Source organism: Rhinoderma darwinii, chromosome 12 (assembly GCF_050947455.1).
Source record: "Rhinoderma darwinii isolate aRhiDar2 chromosome 12, aRhiDar2.hap1, whole genome shotgun sequence".
Taxonomy (NCBI): Eukaryota; Metazoa; Chordata; class Amphibia; order Anura; family Rhinodermatidae; genus Rhinoderma; species Rhinoderma darwinii.
This window is the reverse complement of record NC_134698.1, coordinates 27542904-27558341: the sequence shown is the minus strand read 5'-3', so window position 1 is coordinate 27558341 and position 15438 is coordinate 27542904. Positions and strand designations below refer to the sequence as shown.

The 15438-nt window shown below is 45.4% G+C and overlaps 2 protein-coding genes across 2 annotated transcripts; both read left to right on the top strand.

Moving 5' to 3' along the window:
- The first annotated feature begins 773 nt into the window (after window positions 1-773).
- LOC142664933 (uncharacterized) lies at window positions 774-2911 on the top strand. Its single transcript, XM_075844391.1, has 2 exons — window positions 774-989; window positions 2158-2911. The coding sequence occupies exons 1-2, from the start codon at window positions 932-934 to the stop codon at window positions 2874-2876; spliced, it is 777 nt and encodes a 258-aa protein (XP_075700506.1). The 5' UTR covers window positions 774-931; the 3' UTR covers window positions 2877-2911.
- An 8506-nt stretch (window positions 2912-11417) lies between these two features.
- On the top strand, window positions 11418-13739 carry LOC142664928 (uncharacterized). Its single transcript, XM_075844385.1, has 3 exons — window positions 11418-11611; window positions 12786-13545; window positions 13658-13739. Exons 1-2 carry the CDS (start codon window positions 11554-11556, stop codon window positions 13502-13504), a joined length of 777 nt encoding a protein of 258 aa, XP_075700500.1. The 5' UTR covers window positions 11418-11553; the 3' UTR covers window positions 13505-13545; window positions 13658-13739.
- The last annotated feature ends 1699 nt before the right edge of the window (window positions 13740-15438 follow it).

The following is a 15438-nucleotide window of genomic DNA, read 5'->3' as shown; positions in this document are numbered from 1 at the left end:
CTTTGTGAAATTTTATTTTTGTGCTGATTTGGGGTGAAAGCTAAAATGAAAAAGTTATTTTCAGTCAGTTGGTTTGGTGTAAATGTCTATCACAATACGGCCCTCATCCAGTTTAATTTGTACATCCAGATAGTGCAGCTTAATGTCGCTGATTGTGACCCCCAGTGATCAGATTTAATCTGTGATGGAACTTGAGAAGTGTTGAATTCCCCTGCAGCGCCACCACAGGAGAAACTAAGCATTACACAGTGAAATCAATAAGAGACTTGTCCTTTCTTAACTTAGAATTCCCCAATAGGGTATTTACAATGGGTTTCTTATACCAGACAACCTCTTTAGGTTATAAAGGATTCTTATTTACTCCAGAACCATCTAGTTTTAGAAAAATAAAGTTACATTTCCACCTCTCCATTGTGGTAATCTGTTACTAAGATTTTTACTTAGATGAATTGTGTGCTACAACATTTACTAAACAAATATTAGAGATTTTCAGCTGCAATATGTAAATATAAAAACATTTAATATATATTTATTTATTTATTTGGAGGCTTTGCTGCAGTGATTGGTATAATGCAGAGCAGGGGACCGTTTATGACATACGTAAGCATTATGACATCACTGCAGGCAGTGATGTCATCAGAACAATGGAGTTTGTGGCATCTATAGCAGTGACATCACAATGGCGTGAAGTTCTAAGGACCCCAAGCGTGGTCACATCAGTGCCATATCTCGAGTTGATGCTGATGCTGAAACTTCACTTGGTTTTTCAAAGAGCGAATTTGTGCTACAAAGCGACTACTACATCATCTGTTCAGAGCACTTAAACACCAGTGCAACTTCTGAACATCGTGGTAGATTCCCTCTTACTTGAGGAATCCCATTTTTCCATTGTTCCTGAATTTAAACATCAAGCCGCCTGCTACAAGGAACAATGAGTTACCGAGAACTCTTGCAGCTTGCAATAGACGAAAGTTCCCGGATAAATCAAGGTAAGTGGAACTTGTTATATCAGATACATTCAGGCTAGTTTCACACAAACGTGTCCGTTTTGTGTCCGCAAAAAATGCACCGTTTTTCAGTTGCAAAAAGGGATGATTATTGGCTTTCGGACCAAGGGCGGCGGTATTTCTCAAACAGCACAGTTTGTGAACTGTTCGCGTGCTGCTGTGGTGACAGTGTATCGTGAGTGGACAAATGGCACCATTGGGAATAACGGACATGGAAACTGCAGAGCACCACATGCCATGTATTTGAGAGGTGAACGTTGGCTACCAGACGTGTGTCTAATACAACAGTTCAGCGAACCCGACTGCGTATGGGGCTCCAAACCCGACGGATGGTCACTGCTCCTATGTAACAAATCAGAGAAAATGGCTTCAATTTGCACGGCAGTATTGGTCTCAGAGCACCGATGATTGGCAAAGGGTTGTCTTCTCCGATAAATCACGTTTTCTGCTTCATCGAAAGGATGGACTTTACAACCATTGCTGGAAAAAGCTGGCGGCGACGTCAGCGTCTGGGGTATTTTTCCATAGCATTCTCTGGGCCACTCATCCATATGGAAGGCTCTGAACCGATTTAGATATGAATCCATCGTTACAGATCACATCCACCATACATGCTGACTGTCTTCCCTGGAGCAAATGGAATCTTAAAGCAAGACAATGCGACATGTCACACGACTATAAATGCCCGACAGTGGTTGGAAGAGCACGACCAAGACTTCCAAGTACTTCCCTGGCCCCCTATTTCTCCAGACTTGAACCCAATTGAGCATCTGTGGAACCACGTCAATCGTGTTGTTCGCTTTATGGATCCTCCCCCACGCACCCTCCAGTAAATGTGGGATGTATGGAGTCAGCGAGGCTCCACATATGAGACCACTGACCAGCACCTTATTGAGTCACTCCCAGCCCGTCTACTGCTGTCCGTGCTGCACACGCCGGTTACTCTGGATATTAGTAGTAGTTATAATAATGTGACTCGACTGTGTATATATTCATAGTATCAAAACGGTTGTCCAAGATTAGAAAAACATGGGAGCTTTCCTCTAGAAAGAAGACCACGCTTGTCCATAGGAAATGTCTGGTATTGATCTTTTTTCCCATTTTTTCTGTACATAATTAATATATGTTATACACATTGTTTCACATCTAGGCATTGCTGATGGAAGATTAAGATCTGGACATAGAAGGCGTCAGAGTGTGGAGCAGGATGAAGACCATGACAATGTCCCCGACAGGAGACGAAGACGTGGTCAAGTTCCACCGCGCCGTAGGTTGCAGCAAGAAGGAGCGGACAGAAGCCGGTCCCCATTACGACCTGAGCCAATAGAACAGTCTGAAACGACAAGTGGCCGTCGTATTAATAGTGAGACCGAGCTCAGAATTCCTGGAGAATCCCAGCCTGGGTCTACTCCATCAAGTACTCAGGAGAGATCCGAAAGGCTGGAGGAACCAACACAAGACCCCAGCACCAGTGAGCCGCTACCAAACCTGCAGCCGTCCAGAGAAGGAAGCAGATCTCCTCAGCAAACATCTAACAGGCTGGTGGAGCCAACACCAAGCACCAGTCAGCTGCTTCCCAACCAACAGTCGACAACAGAGACCACAGACAGCAGACCTGTGCAGAGAAGACAACGTCGGCGAGGCAGGAGAGGCAGGCAGATTGATAGACTCCCATCTCGAAACTTTACTGAAAACGAAGACATCCAGTCCTGCACTATATGCCTAGAGGACTATGAGATTGGAGAGCAAGTCACCGTTCTGCCATGTTCTCACCTATTCCATCTGCCTTGTATTGCACATTGGATCCCGACAAATCCACGCTGTCCCTTGTGCCGCGTCCATGCCTTTCAAAGAAAGAGGAGGAGATAAGTACCAACAGCTGTGGTACAGAAGAAACACTAGCAGTATAGGTATGATCACTGACATCTATAGTATTTTTGTGAAATCATGGCTGGAGCTTCGGCACCAGTATATTGCTGAGTGATTATCGTCTGGTCTGATTATTTTTTGTTTTGTCTACAGTACCACCTAGTCTTCTTCATCATCTTCACCTTGGACGCCAGAATCTCAATCTGCACAGAGACCTAATAATAAAAGATCGCTGATGCCGTTTCCCAGAATCCATTTATGTGATACTGGAATTTCCCTTCAGGGATTAATAAAGTTATCTTATCTTATTTTATGCCTGGGACTCCCTTCTATCTTGGATATTTCATATTCCATCTCGGTTGGATTGGCGTTTCGACTACTACTATGTTTTGGCCTAAGACTTACATTACGCCTTAAAACTGGTGAGAATGGTGGCGTTGCCATGTTTACATAGGAGCAATGTAGGCCCCAAGATTACAATATTTAGGGTGATTGATATATATTGTAAAAATAAAAAGCACAGAAAAATTACTCTTTTTTTTAGGGTATGTTCACAAAGAAGTGCAAGTCACTTCTTGGGCTGCTTTTGGAGCCGTTTTTCCTAGACAATATTGAAAACAGCTCCTAAAACGGCCGTAAAAAACGCTGAAAACCTTGAAAACAGCTCTGTATTTTCAGATATTTTTGAGTTTGCGTGTGAACATACCCTAATTTCCATCAATGTACAAATGAATAGAAATTAATTACTAACATATACACCATCCAGACATAACATTAAAACCACCTGCCTTGTGTAGTCCTCCTCGTGCTGCCATAATAGCTCTGACCCATTGGGACATGGATTTCAGAAGATCTTTAAAAGTGTCCTGTGGTATCTGGCACCAAGACGTTAGCAGATCCTTTAACCCCTTCCTGCTCCTTGACGTTCTATTCCATCATGTTATGGCAACAGGAGGCCTAACAATGCCCTCCGGGTTTGTCATCTACGGAAGCCTAGTTTGTCCTGCCTTAGGTTTGCTGTCAGTGAGTTACTGACAGCACTTTTACACTGCACTACGCATGTAGTGCAGTGTATTAGAATAGCGATCAGGGATTCCTGACTTCAAGGCACCTAGTGAGACAAAAAAAAAACAGTTGTATAAAAAAACCTTTTTTCAATATTAATTCCTTTATTTTAAAAAAAAAATTGTTAATTAATAACTATTTTGTGTGGTATAACCATCTGCCTTACACCACAGTTTCTGTAATTTTTTTCTGTTTTTCACTGAATGTATCAACCAAATTTTACCACTAACATAAAGTTCAATGTGTCACCAGAAAACAGTCTCAGAATCACTTGGATAAATAAAGGCATTCCAAAGTTATTACCACATAAAGTGACACATGTCAGATTAGACAAATGGGCTCTGAGCCTTAAGGCCCAACCTAGGCTTCGTCATTAAGGGGTTAAGTCCTGTAAGTTGTGAGTAGGGGTCTCCATGGATTGGATTTTTTTTTTCCAGCACATCTCACAGATGATCGATTGAATTAAGAATATGGAGGCCAGGTCAACACCTTGAACTCTTTGTCATGTTCCTCACATCAGTCCTGAACGATTTTTGCAGTGTGGCGGGGGCTTTATCCTGCTGTAAGACAGCACTGGCATTAGAGAATACCTTTACCATGAAGAGGTGGATTTGTCTGTAGCAATGTTTAGGTATGTGGTCTGTGTCAAAAAACAGTAAGGGAATACCAAAATAACCACCATAAGTACCCCATAGAAAATTGTGCCATAATCTGTCAAATCAGATGAAATTCTAGTGTTGGGTCCCAGTGACTCCAACTGAGGGGCTTGCATTTAAAAAAAAAAAAAAAAAAAAATTATTCGTTTTTAGCATTGGATAAAGCAAAGGAGAAACAACAGGAACCTCTCAGAGGAACCTCTCAGAGAGCGGCGCTGTGCTCCGTATACTGCAGGAGCAGTAGTACAGCGAGTACATAGAGTACAGCGGGGCCGATCACATGACGAAGAGTTGTATCGTCACCAAATAAGACTGTACAACTAGACTTCCGGTTCCTTATCAGCGCTATAAAAATCTATGAAAATCTCAGAAACAGCACCAAGGGGGACGGGAATGTATATTAGAGAGTTTACTCACATGTAGCATCTATGGCCACCGGCCGTCGGTTCCACTCACCTCCTGACGCCCACAGCCATGGTTCTGTGAGTGCTGGTCCCCATCTCACTTCCTCTCCGGTCCGCCAGGGTGACGAATGGAAGACGGCATTTAACACCCGTGACGGGCACTACGAATATGTAGTAATGCCCTTCGGACTGTGTAACGCTCCTGCAGTGTTTCAGGAACTCGTTAATGATATCTTCCGAGATCTCCTCTATATCTGTGTTGTTGTTTATCTCAATGATATTTTTAATTTCTCCCCAGATCCGACGACTCATCGGAGGCATGTCCGTCAAGTTCTACTAAGATTAAGGGAGAATCATTTATACGCCAAGCTGGAGAAGTGCGTCTTTGAGAGGAGTTCTCTGCACTTCCTGGGCTACATCATATCGGATCAAGGTCTCAAGATGGATCCTGAGAAAGTGAGAGCTGTCCTGGAGTGGCCACATCCTCAATGTCTGAGGTCCATACAGCGTTTCCTGGGATTTGCCAATTTCTACCGGCAGTTTATCCCAAACGTCTCATCACTGACATCGCCTATTTCCACCCTTACCAAGAACTGTGTGAACGCCAAGGTGTGGACCCCAGAGGCAGATTCTACATTTTTTAGTCTCAAAAAAGCCTTTACTTCTGCCTCGATCCTCTATCATCCTGACGTATATATACAGTTTTCTTTGGAGGTGGACGCCTCTTATGTAGGTGCAGGCGCACTTCTGTTCCAGAGGAGCCCGAAAGGAAAGGCAGTAGTATGTGGCTACTACTCGAGACTTTTTTCTTCTGCAGAGCGCATTTACTCTGTTGGGGATCAGGAGCTACTGGCCATCAAATTGGCTCTGAAGAAGTGGAGACATCTGCTGGAGGGCGCAGCTCACCCCATCCTAATCTACACCGACCACATGAACCTCACCTACGTTCAGTCCGCTCAACGACTAAATCCCTGTCAAGCCAGGTGGCCGCTGTTCTTCACCCGTTTACAATTTGTGCTCCACTACCGTCCCGCTGACAAGAATGTGAGGGCCGATGCCCTGTCCAGGTCATTTGAAACGGATGACAAGGTGGAGTCTCTTCAAACTATCATAGACCCGTCCTGCATTATCACTGCCAATCCTTTGCAGGTTAGAGACATCCCTCTGGGGAGGACTTTTGTTCGATTAGCAGGCAGGAGAAGAATTCTCCGATGGGGACACAGTTCTAAACTGGCTGGGCACCCTGGTGTTTGTAAAACCCGAGACCTGATTGCTCGTCACTTTTGGTGGCCCACGCTGCCCAAGGATGTTGTGGACTTTGTCTCTTCTTGCACGGTGTGTGCTTCTAACAAGGTTACTAACTCCAAGCCTGCCGGCCTCCATCAACCTGTGCCTATACCCAATGCCACCTTGCAGCACATTGTGATGGACTTTGTCACTGACCTTCCTCCCTCAGCAGGATGCAACACTATCTGGGTGGTGGTGGACCGTTTCTCGAAGATGGCACATTTTATCCCGCTGACCGGCCTACCTTCTGTTCCCCGAATGGCAAATCTCTTCATCCAGCACATCTACCGCTTGCATGGCTTGCCCTTCACATTGTGTCCGATCGGGGGTTTCAGTTTACCTCGAGGTTCTGGAGGGCTCTCTGTAAACTCCTGGATGTGATATTGGACTTTTCCACAGCCTATCATCCCCAGTCCAATGGGCAAGTCGAGAGGATCAACCAGATCATGGAGAATTATCTCCGTCACTTCATTTCCTTACAGCATGATAACTGGGTACAGCTTCTTCCATGGGCCGAGTTCTCGTACAACAACCACACAAGCGAGTCCACCACTTCCACTCCGTTTTACATTGTATACGGTCAACATCCTAGAGTCCCTCTTCCAGTGTCTACTACTTCTCAGGTACCCGCTGCTGACTCTGCATTTGGGTACTTCCTGTAAATCTGGCAACAGACCCGGGCATGAAGTGAAAAGCGGATACAAGAAGAGAGCCGCCCCAGTATCTTCCTACCCTCAGAATCCCCAACTCCTTTCATGTGTCCCTCCTGAAACCAGTGGTCCTGAACTGCTACAGCAAGACTTCCTGTTCCACAACTGCTTCCAGCGGTTCTTCTGATGTGTTCGAGTTGAGGGAGATCCTGGACTGCAAGAGGGTAGGAGGAAGGACTTACTATTTGGTGGACTGGAGAGGGTTTGGTCCTGAGGAGAGGTCCTGGGAGCCGGAGAAGAACCTTGATGCCTCTGCTCTTGTTAAGAAGTTCCTCTCTCGCTCTAGTCCCAAGAAGAGGGGGCGTAAGAGGGGGGGATACTGTAGCGTCCAGGGCCATCGGTTCCACTCACCTGACGCCCTCAGCCATGGATCTGTGAGCGCTGGTTCCCATCTCCTTCCAAGGAGACTCCAGCGCTCACTTCTGCTACGATCTGCTCTGTCCCGTAGGGTGGGCGTGCACGCTCGTGCCCGCTCTTAAAGGGCCAGCGCACGCACATGTAGGAAATCACCATCATCAACACACATGATTTCCTGGACTATAAGAAGGGCCCAACCCATCTGATCCTTGCCTGAGCATTGTTAGTATACCCCAAGTCTGTCTTTCAAATGGTCCCTTACTGTTTCCCGTTCCAGTTGTTTCCTCTGCCCTGTTACCCGTTCCTGTATCCTGTACTGTGTTCTTTTTCCTGTGCCTACTAGTTGGAGTCGTGTCTACTGCACCTGTGTCATCCGCCACGTCCTGTGTTACCTACCTCCATCCGTGCCAGAGCTGCGGCCACTGTCTGGACTATCCTGGTACCCTTGTGCGGGACTTTGTATTTCTAGGGTTCCCTGTTGTTTGGCCAGCTGCCTCGCTGCTATGGCGGTGCGGCCTGGTGGGTCCACATACCCACAAACCGTGACATCACATAATGCAGTGAGAACACTGCTAATAATTTTTAGTCCCCGCATAACCCCTTTAAGATGCATTGTGTACAAGCAGTGAATACACCGCACCTGGCCACATTTTAACCTCCTTATTCTCTCTCCTCCTCTTCTATTTGTTGGTCCTGAGCCTGGTACTTGGAACCACCATGATTTGCTTAGTGACCCGTATCTACTAATGTCTGGGGACTGGTACGTCATTCTATTTTATCCTAATACTAGATGTATACTGTGATAATACATCACCTGTAGTGTTACTGTCAAATCTTCCCCCATACATGGACATAACTATAGCCCTAGTAGCCATAGAAGCTGCTATGGGGCTCTGATGCTGAGGGGGGCACCTTTGGTTGCCAAAACGTCATTAGTTTTTGTAAGGGAAGATCTGCTTTATAGCACCATAACCCTTCAATGCTGCCTAGCCCCTTCCACGACAGCCAACGTGTATATATACGGTGTAGGCCAGGAGGGAAGTATGGAGTTGGGTCACGGACTAAGCTCACTCCATAATTTGCTGGTGTTGGTTGTATGTTACAACTGACAGTTCACTGCGACGAGCGAAATCGTAGATTACTACGATCCCACTCGTTTAACCCCTTATATGCTGAGGTCAATAGTAACTGCGGTAACTAAGCCATTAGAAAGACGGGGGTGGCCATCTCTGACGGCCCATTGCCCAACTGCGATTGCGGGGTGCCGATGGTTGTCATTGCAGCTTGAAGGACTAATGTAGGCCCTCAGGTCTGCCATCTTTGCACCCCTGGCAAGGCTTAATAAGAGCAGGTAAAGAACACGATATACTGCAATACATTAGTATTGCAGTATATCCTGCAAGCGATCCAATGATTGCTGCTTTAAAGAGGCTCTGTCACCAGATTTTGCAACCCCTATCTGCTATTGCAGCAGATAGGCGCTGCAATGTAGATTACAGTAAAGTTTTTATTTTTAAAAAACGAGCATTTTTGGCCAAGTTATGACCATTTTTGTATTTATGCAAATGAGGATTGCTAACGTCCAACTGGGCATGTTTAAAGTAAAAGTCCAACTGGGCGTGTATTATGTGTGTACATCGGGGCGTGTTTACTTCTTTTACTAGCTGGGCGTTCTGATGAGAAGTATCATCCACTTCTCTTCAGAACGCCCAGCTTCTGGCAATGCAGACACACAGCGTGTTCTCGAGACATCACGCTGTGACATCACTCACTTCCTGCCCCAGGTCCGTGTCGGACGAGCGAGGACACATCGGCACCAGAGGCTACAGTTGATTCTGCAGCAGCAACGGCGTTTGCAGGTAAGTCGATTTAGCTACTTACCTGCAAACGCTGATGCTGCTGCAGAATCAACTGTAGCCTCTGGTGCCGATGTGGCCGACACGATGCAGGACCTGGGGCAGGAAGTGAGTGAGTGACGTCACAGCGTGATCTCTCGAGAACACGCTGTGTCTGTGCACTGCCAGAAGCTGGGTGTTAACGAACAGAAGTGGATGATGCTGATTCGTCAGCATCATACACTCCCATTCCTAACGCCCAGCTAGTAAAAGAAGTAAAAACGCCCCGATGTACACACATAATACACGCCCAGTTGTACTTTTACTGTAATCACGCCCAGTTGTACTTTTGCAAGCCTCATTTGCATAAATACAAAAATGGTCATAACTTGGCCAAAAATGCTCGTTTTTTAAAAATAAAAATGTTACTGTAATCTACATTGCAGCGCCGATCTGCTGCAATAGGAGATAGGGGTTGCAAAATCTGGTGACAGAGCCTCTTTAAGTCCCCTAGAGGGCAAGTAAAGAAAGTAAAATACAGTTAAATTGAGTTTATATATATATATATATATATATATATATATATATATATATATAAAGTTAAAATATTAAAAGTTAAAAAAAAAGCAATGTAAAAAAAGTAAATTAACATAACTTGTATCGCCACGTCCGTAAAAGTCAGAGCTATAACAATATAACATTATTTAACTCACATGGTGAATGCATTAAAACAAACAAAAAATGTCGAGGGCATAATCACTGTTTTTTGGTCATCTCATCTCCCACAAACAATGGAATAAAAGATGATCAAAAAGTCTCATGAACCAATAAAAACGACAGCTCGTGCCACAAAAAAAACAAGCCCTCACACTGCTGCAGCGACGGAAAGAAAACAAAACGTATGGCTCTCAGATAATGGCGAAACAAAACCGCGCGGTGATCTCCATAAAAACTAAACCCAAAAAACAATGGAGAAATCAGTTTTTTCCTATTTCACCCCACAAAGAAAGTTCTTTCAGTTTCCCATTTCATTAGTACAATAAATGGTGCCATGAAAAACTACAACTCGTCCTGCAAAAATCAAGCCCTCATATGGATATATCAACAGAAAAATAAAAAAGTTGTGGCTTTTGGAAGGTGAGGAGGAAAGAACACAAATAAAAAAATTCTAAATGGCTGCGGCAGGAAGTGGTTAAGGTCTGATCCCCACAATTGTATTATGGCTCATTGCAGGAGGTGTATATTTAGGGCTTACTAACGGGATTGTATCTTGGCATTTGAGATCAGAAAAATAAAGTAATGGGGGGCTCATGTTTTACTTTGCTAGAGCACGCCCTATCTATCTGCCTCTCACATATCCGTCTCATTTATATGCGAAGTTCTGCGGCATTTTCTATCACTATGTAGTTGGCTTTGTGAAATTTTATTTTTGTGCTGATTTGGGTTGAAAGCTAAAATTAAAAAGTTATTTTCAGTCAGTTGGTTTGGTGTAAATGTCTGTCACAATACGGCCCTCATCCAGTGTAATTTGTACATCCAGATAGTGCAGCTTAATGTCGCTGATTGTGACCCCCAGCGATCAGATTTAAACTGTGATGGAACTTGAGAAGTGTTGAATTCCCCTGCAGCGCCACCACAGGAGAAACTAAGCATTACACAGTGAAATCAATAAGAGACTTGTCCTTTCTTAACTTAGAATTCCCCAATAGGGTATTTACAAAGGGTTTCTTATACCAGACAACCTCTTTAGGTTATAAAGGATTCTTATTTACTCCAGAACCATCTAGTTTTAGAAAAATAAAGTTACATTTCCACCTCTCCATTGTGGTAATCTGTTACTAAGACTTTTACTTAGATGAATTGTGTGCTACAACACTTACTAAACAATTATAGAGAAACATTTACTAAACAAATATTAGAGATTTTCAGCTGCAATATGTAAATATAATTTTTTTTAATATATATTTATTTATTTGGAGGCTTTGCTGCAGTGATTGGTATAATGCAGAGCAGGGGACCGTTTATGACATACGTAAGCATTATGACATCACTGCAGGCAGTGATGTCATCAGAACAATGGAGGGTTTGGCATCTATAGCAGTGACATCACAATGGCGTGAAGTTCTAAGGACCCCAAGCGCGGTCACATCAGTGCCATATCTCGAGTTGATGCTGATGCTGAAACTTCACTTGGTTTTTCAAAGAGCGAATTTGTGCTACAAAGCGACTACTACATCATCTGTTTAGAGCACTTAAACACCAGTGCAACTTCTGAACATCGTGGTAGATTCCATCTTATTTGAGGAATCCCATTTTTCCATTGTTCCTGAATTTAAACATCAAGCCGCCTGCTACAAGGAACAATGAGTTACCGAGAACTCTTGCAGCTTGCAATAGACGATAGTTCCCGGATAAATCAAGGTAAGTGGAACTTGTTATATCAGATAAATTTAGGCTAGTTTCACACAAACGTGTCCGTTTTGCGTCCGCAAAAAATGCACCGTTTTTCAGTTGCAAAAAGGGATGATTATTGGCTTTCGGACCAAGGGCGGCGGTATTTCTCAAACAGCGCAGTTTGTGAACTGTTCGCGTGCTGCTGTGGTGACAGTGTATCGTGAGTGGACAAATGGCACCATTGGGAATAACGGACATGGAAACTGCAGAGCACCACGTGCCATGTATTTGAGAGGTGAACGTTGGCTACCAGAAGTGTGTCTTATACAACAGTTCAGCGAACCCGACTGCGTATGGGGCTCCGAACCCGACGGATGGTCACTGCTCCTATGTAACAAAGGTGCATCAAAGAACATGGCTTCAATTTGCACGGCAGTATTGGTCTCAGAGCACCGATGATTGGCAAAGGGTTGTCTTCTCCGATAAATCATGTTTTCTGCTTCATCGAAAGGATGGACTTTATAACCATTGCTGGAAAAAGCTGGCGGCGACGTCAGCGTCTGGGGTATTTTTCCATGGCATTCTCTGGGCCACTCATCCATATGGAAGGCTCTGAACCGATTTAGATATGAATCCATCGTTACAGATCACATCCACCATACATGCTGATTGTCTTCCCTGGAGCAAATGGAATCTTAAAGCAAGACAATGCGACATGTCACACGACTATAAATGCCCGACAGTGGTTGGAAGAGCACGACCAAGACTTCCAAGTACTTCCCTGGCCCCCTATTTCTCCAGACTTGAACCCAATTGAGCATCTGTGGGACCACGTCAATCGTGTTGTTCGCTTTATGGATCCTCCCCCACGCACCCTCCAGTAAATGTGGGATGTATGGAGTCAGCGAGGCTCCACATATGAGACCACTGACCAGCACCTTATTGAGTCACTCCCAGCCCGTCTACTGCTGTCCTTGCTGCACACGCCGGTTACTCTGGATATTAGTAGTAGTTATAATAATGTGACTCGACTGTGTATATATTCATAGTATCAAAACGGTTGTCCAAGATTAGAAAAACATGGGAGCTTTCCTCTAGAAAGAAGGCCACGCGAGTCCATAGGAAATGTCTGGTATTGATCTTTTTTCCCATTTTTTCTGTACATAATTAATACATGTTATACACATTGTTTCATATCTAGGCATTGCTGATGGAAGATTAAGATCTGGACATAGAAGGCGTCAGAGTGTGGAGCAGGATGAAGACCATGACAATGTCCCCGACTGGAGACGAAGACGTGGTCAAGTTCCACTGCGCCGTAGGTTGCAGCAAGACGGAGCGGACAGAAGTCGGTCCCCATTACGACCTGAGCCAATAGAACAGTCTGAAACGACAAGTGGCCGTCGTATTAATAGTGAGACCGAGCTCAGAATTCCTGGAGAATCCCAGCCTGGGTCTACTCCATCAACTACTCAGGAGAGATCCGAAAGGCTGGAGGAACCAACACAAGACCCCAGCACCAGTGAGCCGCTACCAAACCTGCAGCCGTCCAGAGAAGGAAGCAGATCTCCTCAGCAAACATCTAACAGGCTGGTGGAGCCAACACCAAGCACCAGTCAGCTGCTTCCCAACCAACAGTCGACAACAGAGACCACAGACAGCAGACCTGTGCAGAGAAGACAACGTCGGCGAGGCAGGAGAGGCAGGCAGATTGATAGACTCCCATCTCGAACCTTTACTGAAAACGAAGACATCCAGTCCTGCACTATATGCCTAGAGGACTATGAGATTGGAGAGCAAGTCACCGTTCTGCCATGTTCTCACCTATTCCATCTGCCTTGTATTGCACATTGGATCCCGACAAATCCACGCTGTCCCTTGTGCCGCGTCCATGCCTTTCAAAGAAAGAGGAGGAGATAAGTACCAACAGCTGTGGTACAGAAGAAACACCAGCAGTACAGGTATGATCACTGACATCTATAGTATTTTTGTGAAATCATGGCTGGAGCTTCGGCACCAGTATATTGCTGAGTGATTATCGTCTGGTCTGATTATTTTTTGTTTCGTCTACAGTACCACCTAGTCTTCTTCATCATCTTCACCTTGGACGCCAGAATCTCAATTTGCACAGAGACCTAATAATAAAAGATCCCTGATGCCGTTTCCCAGAATCCATTCATGTGATACTGGAATTTCCCTTCGGGGATTAATAAAGTTATCTTATCTTATTTTATGCCTGGGACTCCCTTCTATCTTGGATATTTCATATTCCATCTCGGTTGGATTGGCGTTTCAACTACTACTACGTTTTGGCCTAAGACTTACATTACGCCTTAAAACTGGTGAGAATGGTGGCGTTCCCATGTTTACATAGGAGCAATGTAGGCCCCAAGATTACAATATTTTGGGTGATTGATATATATTGTAAAAAAAAAAGCACAGAAAAATTACTCTTTTTTTAGGGTATGTGTAAAGGATCTGCCAGGCACAACTTCTGTGTATACGCCCATAGGTAATCAGTCTGCACCTGAGTTTATGTCTCTGAGACTGACTCCATCTTCCACCACTCAGGATGGCAGGCTTAGGAGTGGGAGAGCCTATCGCAGCCTGGCCAGACGGAGCTAGCTCCTGCCCTCTGTCTATTTATACCTGCCTTTCCTGTTCCTCCTTTGCTTGTGATTCTTCTCGTGTGGTTTCCTGGCCCAGCTACAGCTTCTAACTATTTGATCCTGCTCCATACTAACCCTGGCTTACTGACTACTCTTCTGCTCTGCGTTTGGTACCTCGTACACTCCTGGTTTGACTCGGCTCTTTCACCACTCTTGTTGCTCACGGTGTTGCCGTGGGCAACTGCCCCATTTCCCTTAGCTTTGTGTACCCTTGTCTGTTTGTCTCATGCACTTACTGAGCGTAGGGACCGCCGCCCAGTTGTACCCCGTCACCTAGGGCGGGTCGTTGCAAGTAGGCAGGGACAGAGTGGCGGGTAGATTAGGGCTCACTTGTCCGTTTCCCTACCCCCATCATTACATAATCACAAGCCCATATACCTAGTCTACCCTGGTCCCTGACTCTACTATGGACCCCCTTGAGACCCTGGCCCAGCAAATGCAGGGTCTCTCCCTACAGGTCCAGGCCCTGGCTCAGAGGGTCAACCAGCCTGATGCTACCATGGTAGTGCCCCTCACCTCACTTCTTGAACGCCACCTCAAGTTGCCTGACCGGTTCTCAGGGGACCGGAGGACTTTTCTCTCCTTTTGGGAGAGTTGTAGGCTCTACTTTCGCTTAAAGCCTCACTCCTCAGGTTCTGAGAGCCAGCGGGTGGGTATAATTATGTCCTGGCTCCAGGAAGGGCCCCAAGAGTGGGCCTTCTCCTTGGCTCCTGATGCCCCTGAACTTTCCTCCGTTGATCGTTTCTTTTCTGCTCTCGGACTCATTTATGATGAGACTGACAGGACTGCCTTTGCCGAGAGTCAGCTGGTGACCTTACGTCAGGGTAAGAGACCTGTTGAGGAGTATTGTTCTGACTTTAGGAAGTGGTGCGTAGCTTCTCGGTGGAATGACCCTGCCTTAAGGTGCCAGTTTAGGTTGGGTCTGTCGAACGCCCTGAAAGACCTGCTAGTTAGCTATCCCTCTTTTGACTCCCTAGACCAGGTTATGGCTTTAGCGGTACGACTTGACTGACTTTTTATGGAACGACAACTTGAACGTTTTTGTGTTTTCCCCTTTGGCTCCCCCATGATGGCTCCCGAGGTCCCGTTGCTTCACTCTTCCACGGAAGACTCGGAGGTACCTATGCAACTCGGGGCCTCCGTGTCCCCCCGAGAACGTTGAGAGTTCCGCAGGAAGAATGGTCT

What these genes read in the sequence shown, in the direction of transcription:
- LOC142664933 (XM_075844391.1), top strand. Translation starts at nt 932, where the DNA reads ATGAGTTACCGAGAACTCTTGCAGCTTGCAATAGACGAAAGTTCCCGG. An exon ending in AAGTTCCCGGATAAATCAAG is followed by an intron (nt 990 to 2,157) that starts GTAAGTGGAACT and finishes TTTCACATCTAG; the next exon opens with GCATTGCTGATGGAAGATTA.
- LOC142664928 (XM_075844385.1), top strand. Translation starts at nt 11,554, where the DNA reads ATGAGTTACCGAGAACTCTTGCAGCTTGCAATAGACGATAGTTCCCGG. An exon ending in TAGTTCCCGGATAAATCAAG is followed by an intron (nt 11,612 to 12,785) that starts GTAAGTGGAACT and finishes TTTCATATCTAG; the next exon opens with GCATTGCTGATGGAAGATTA.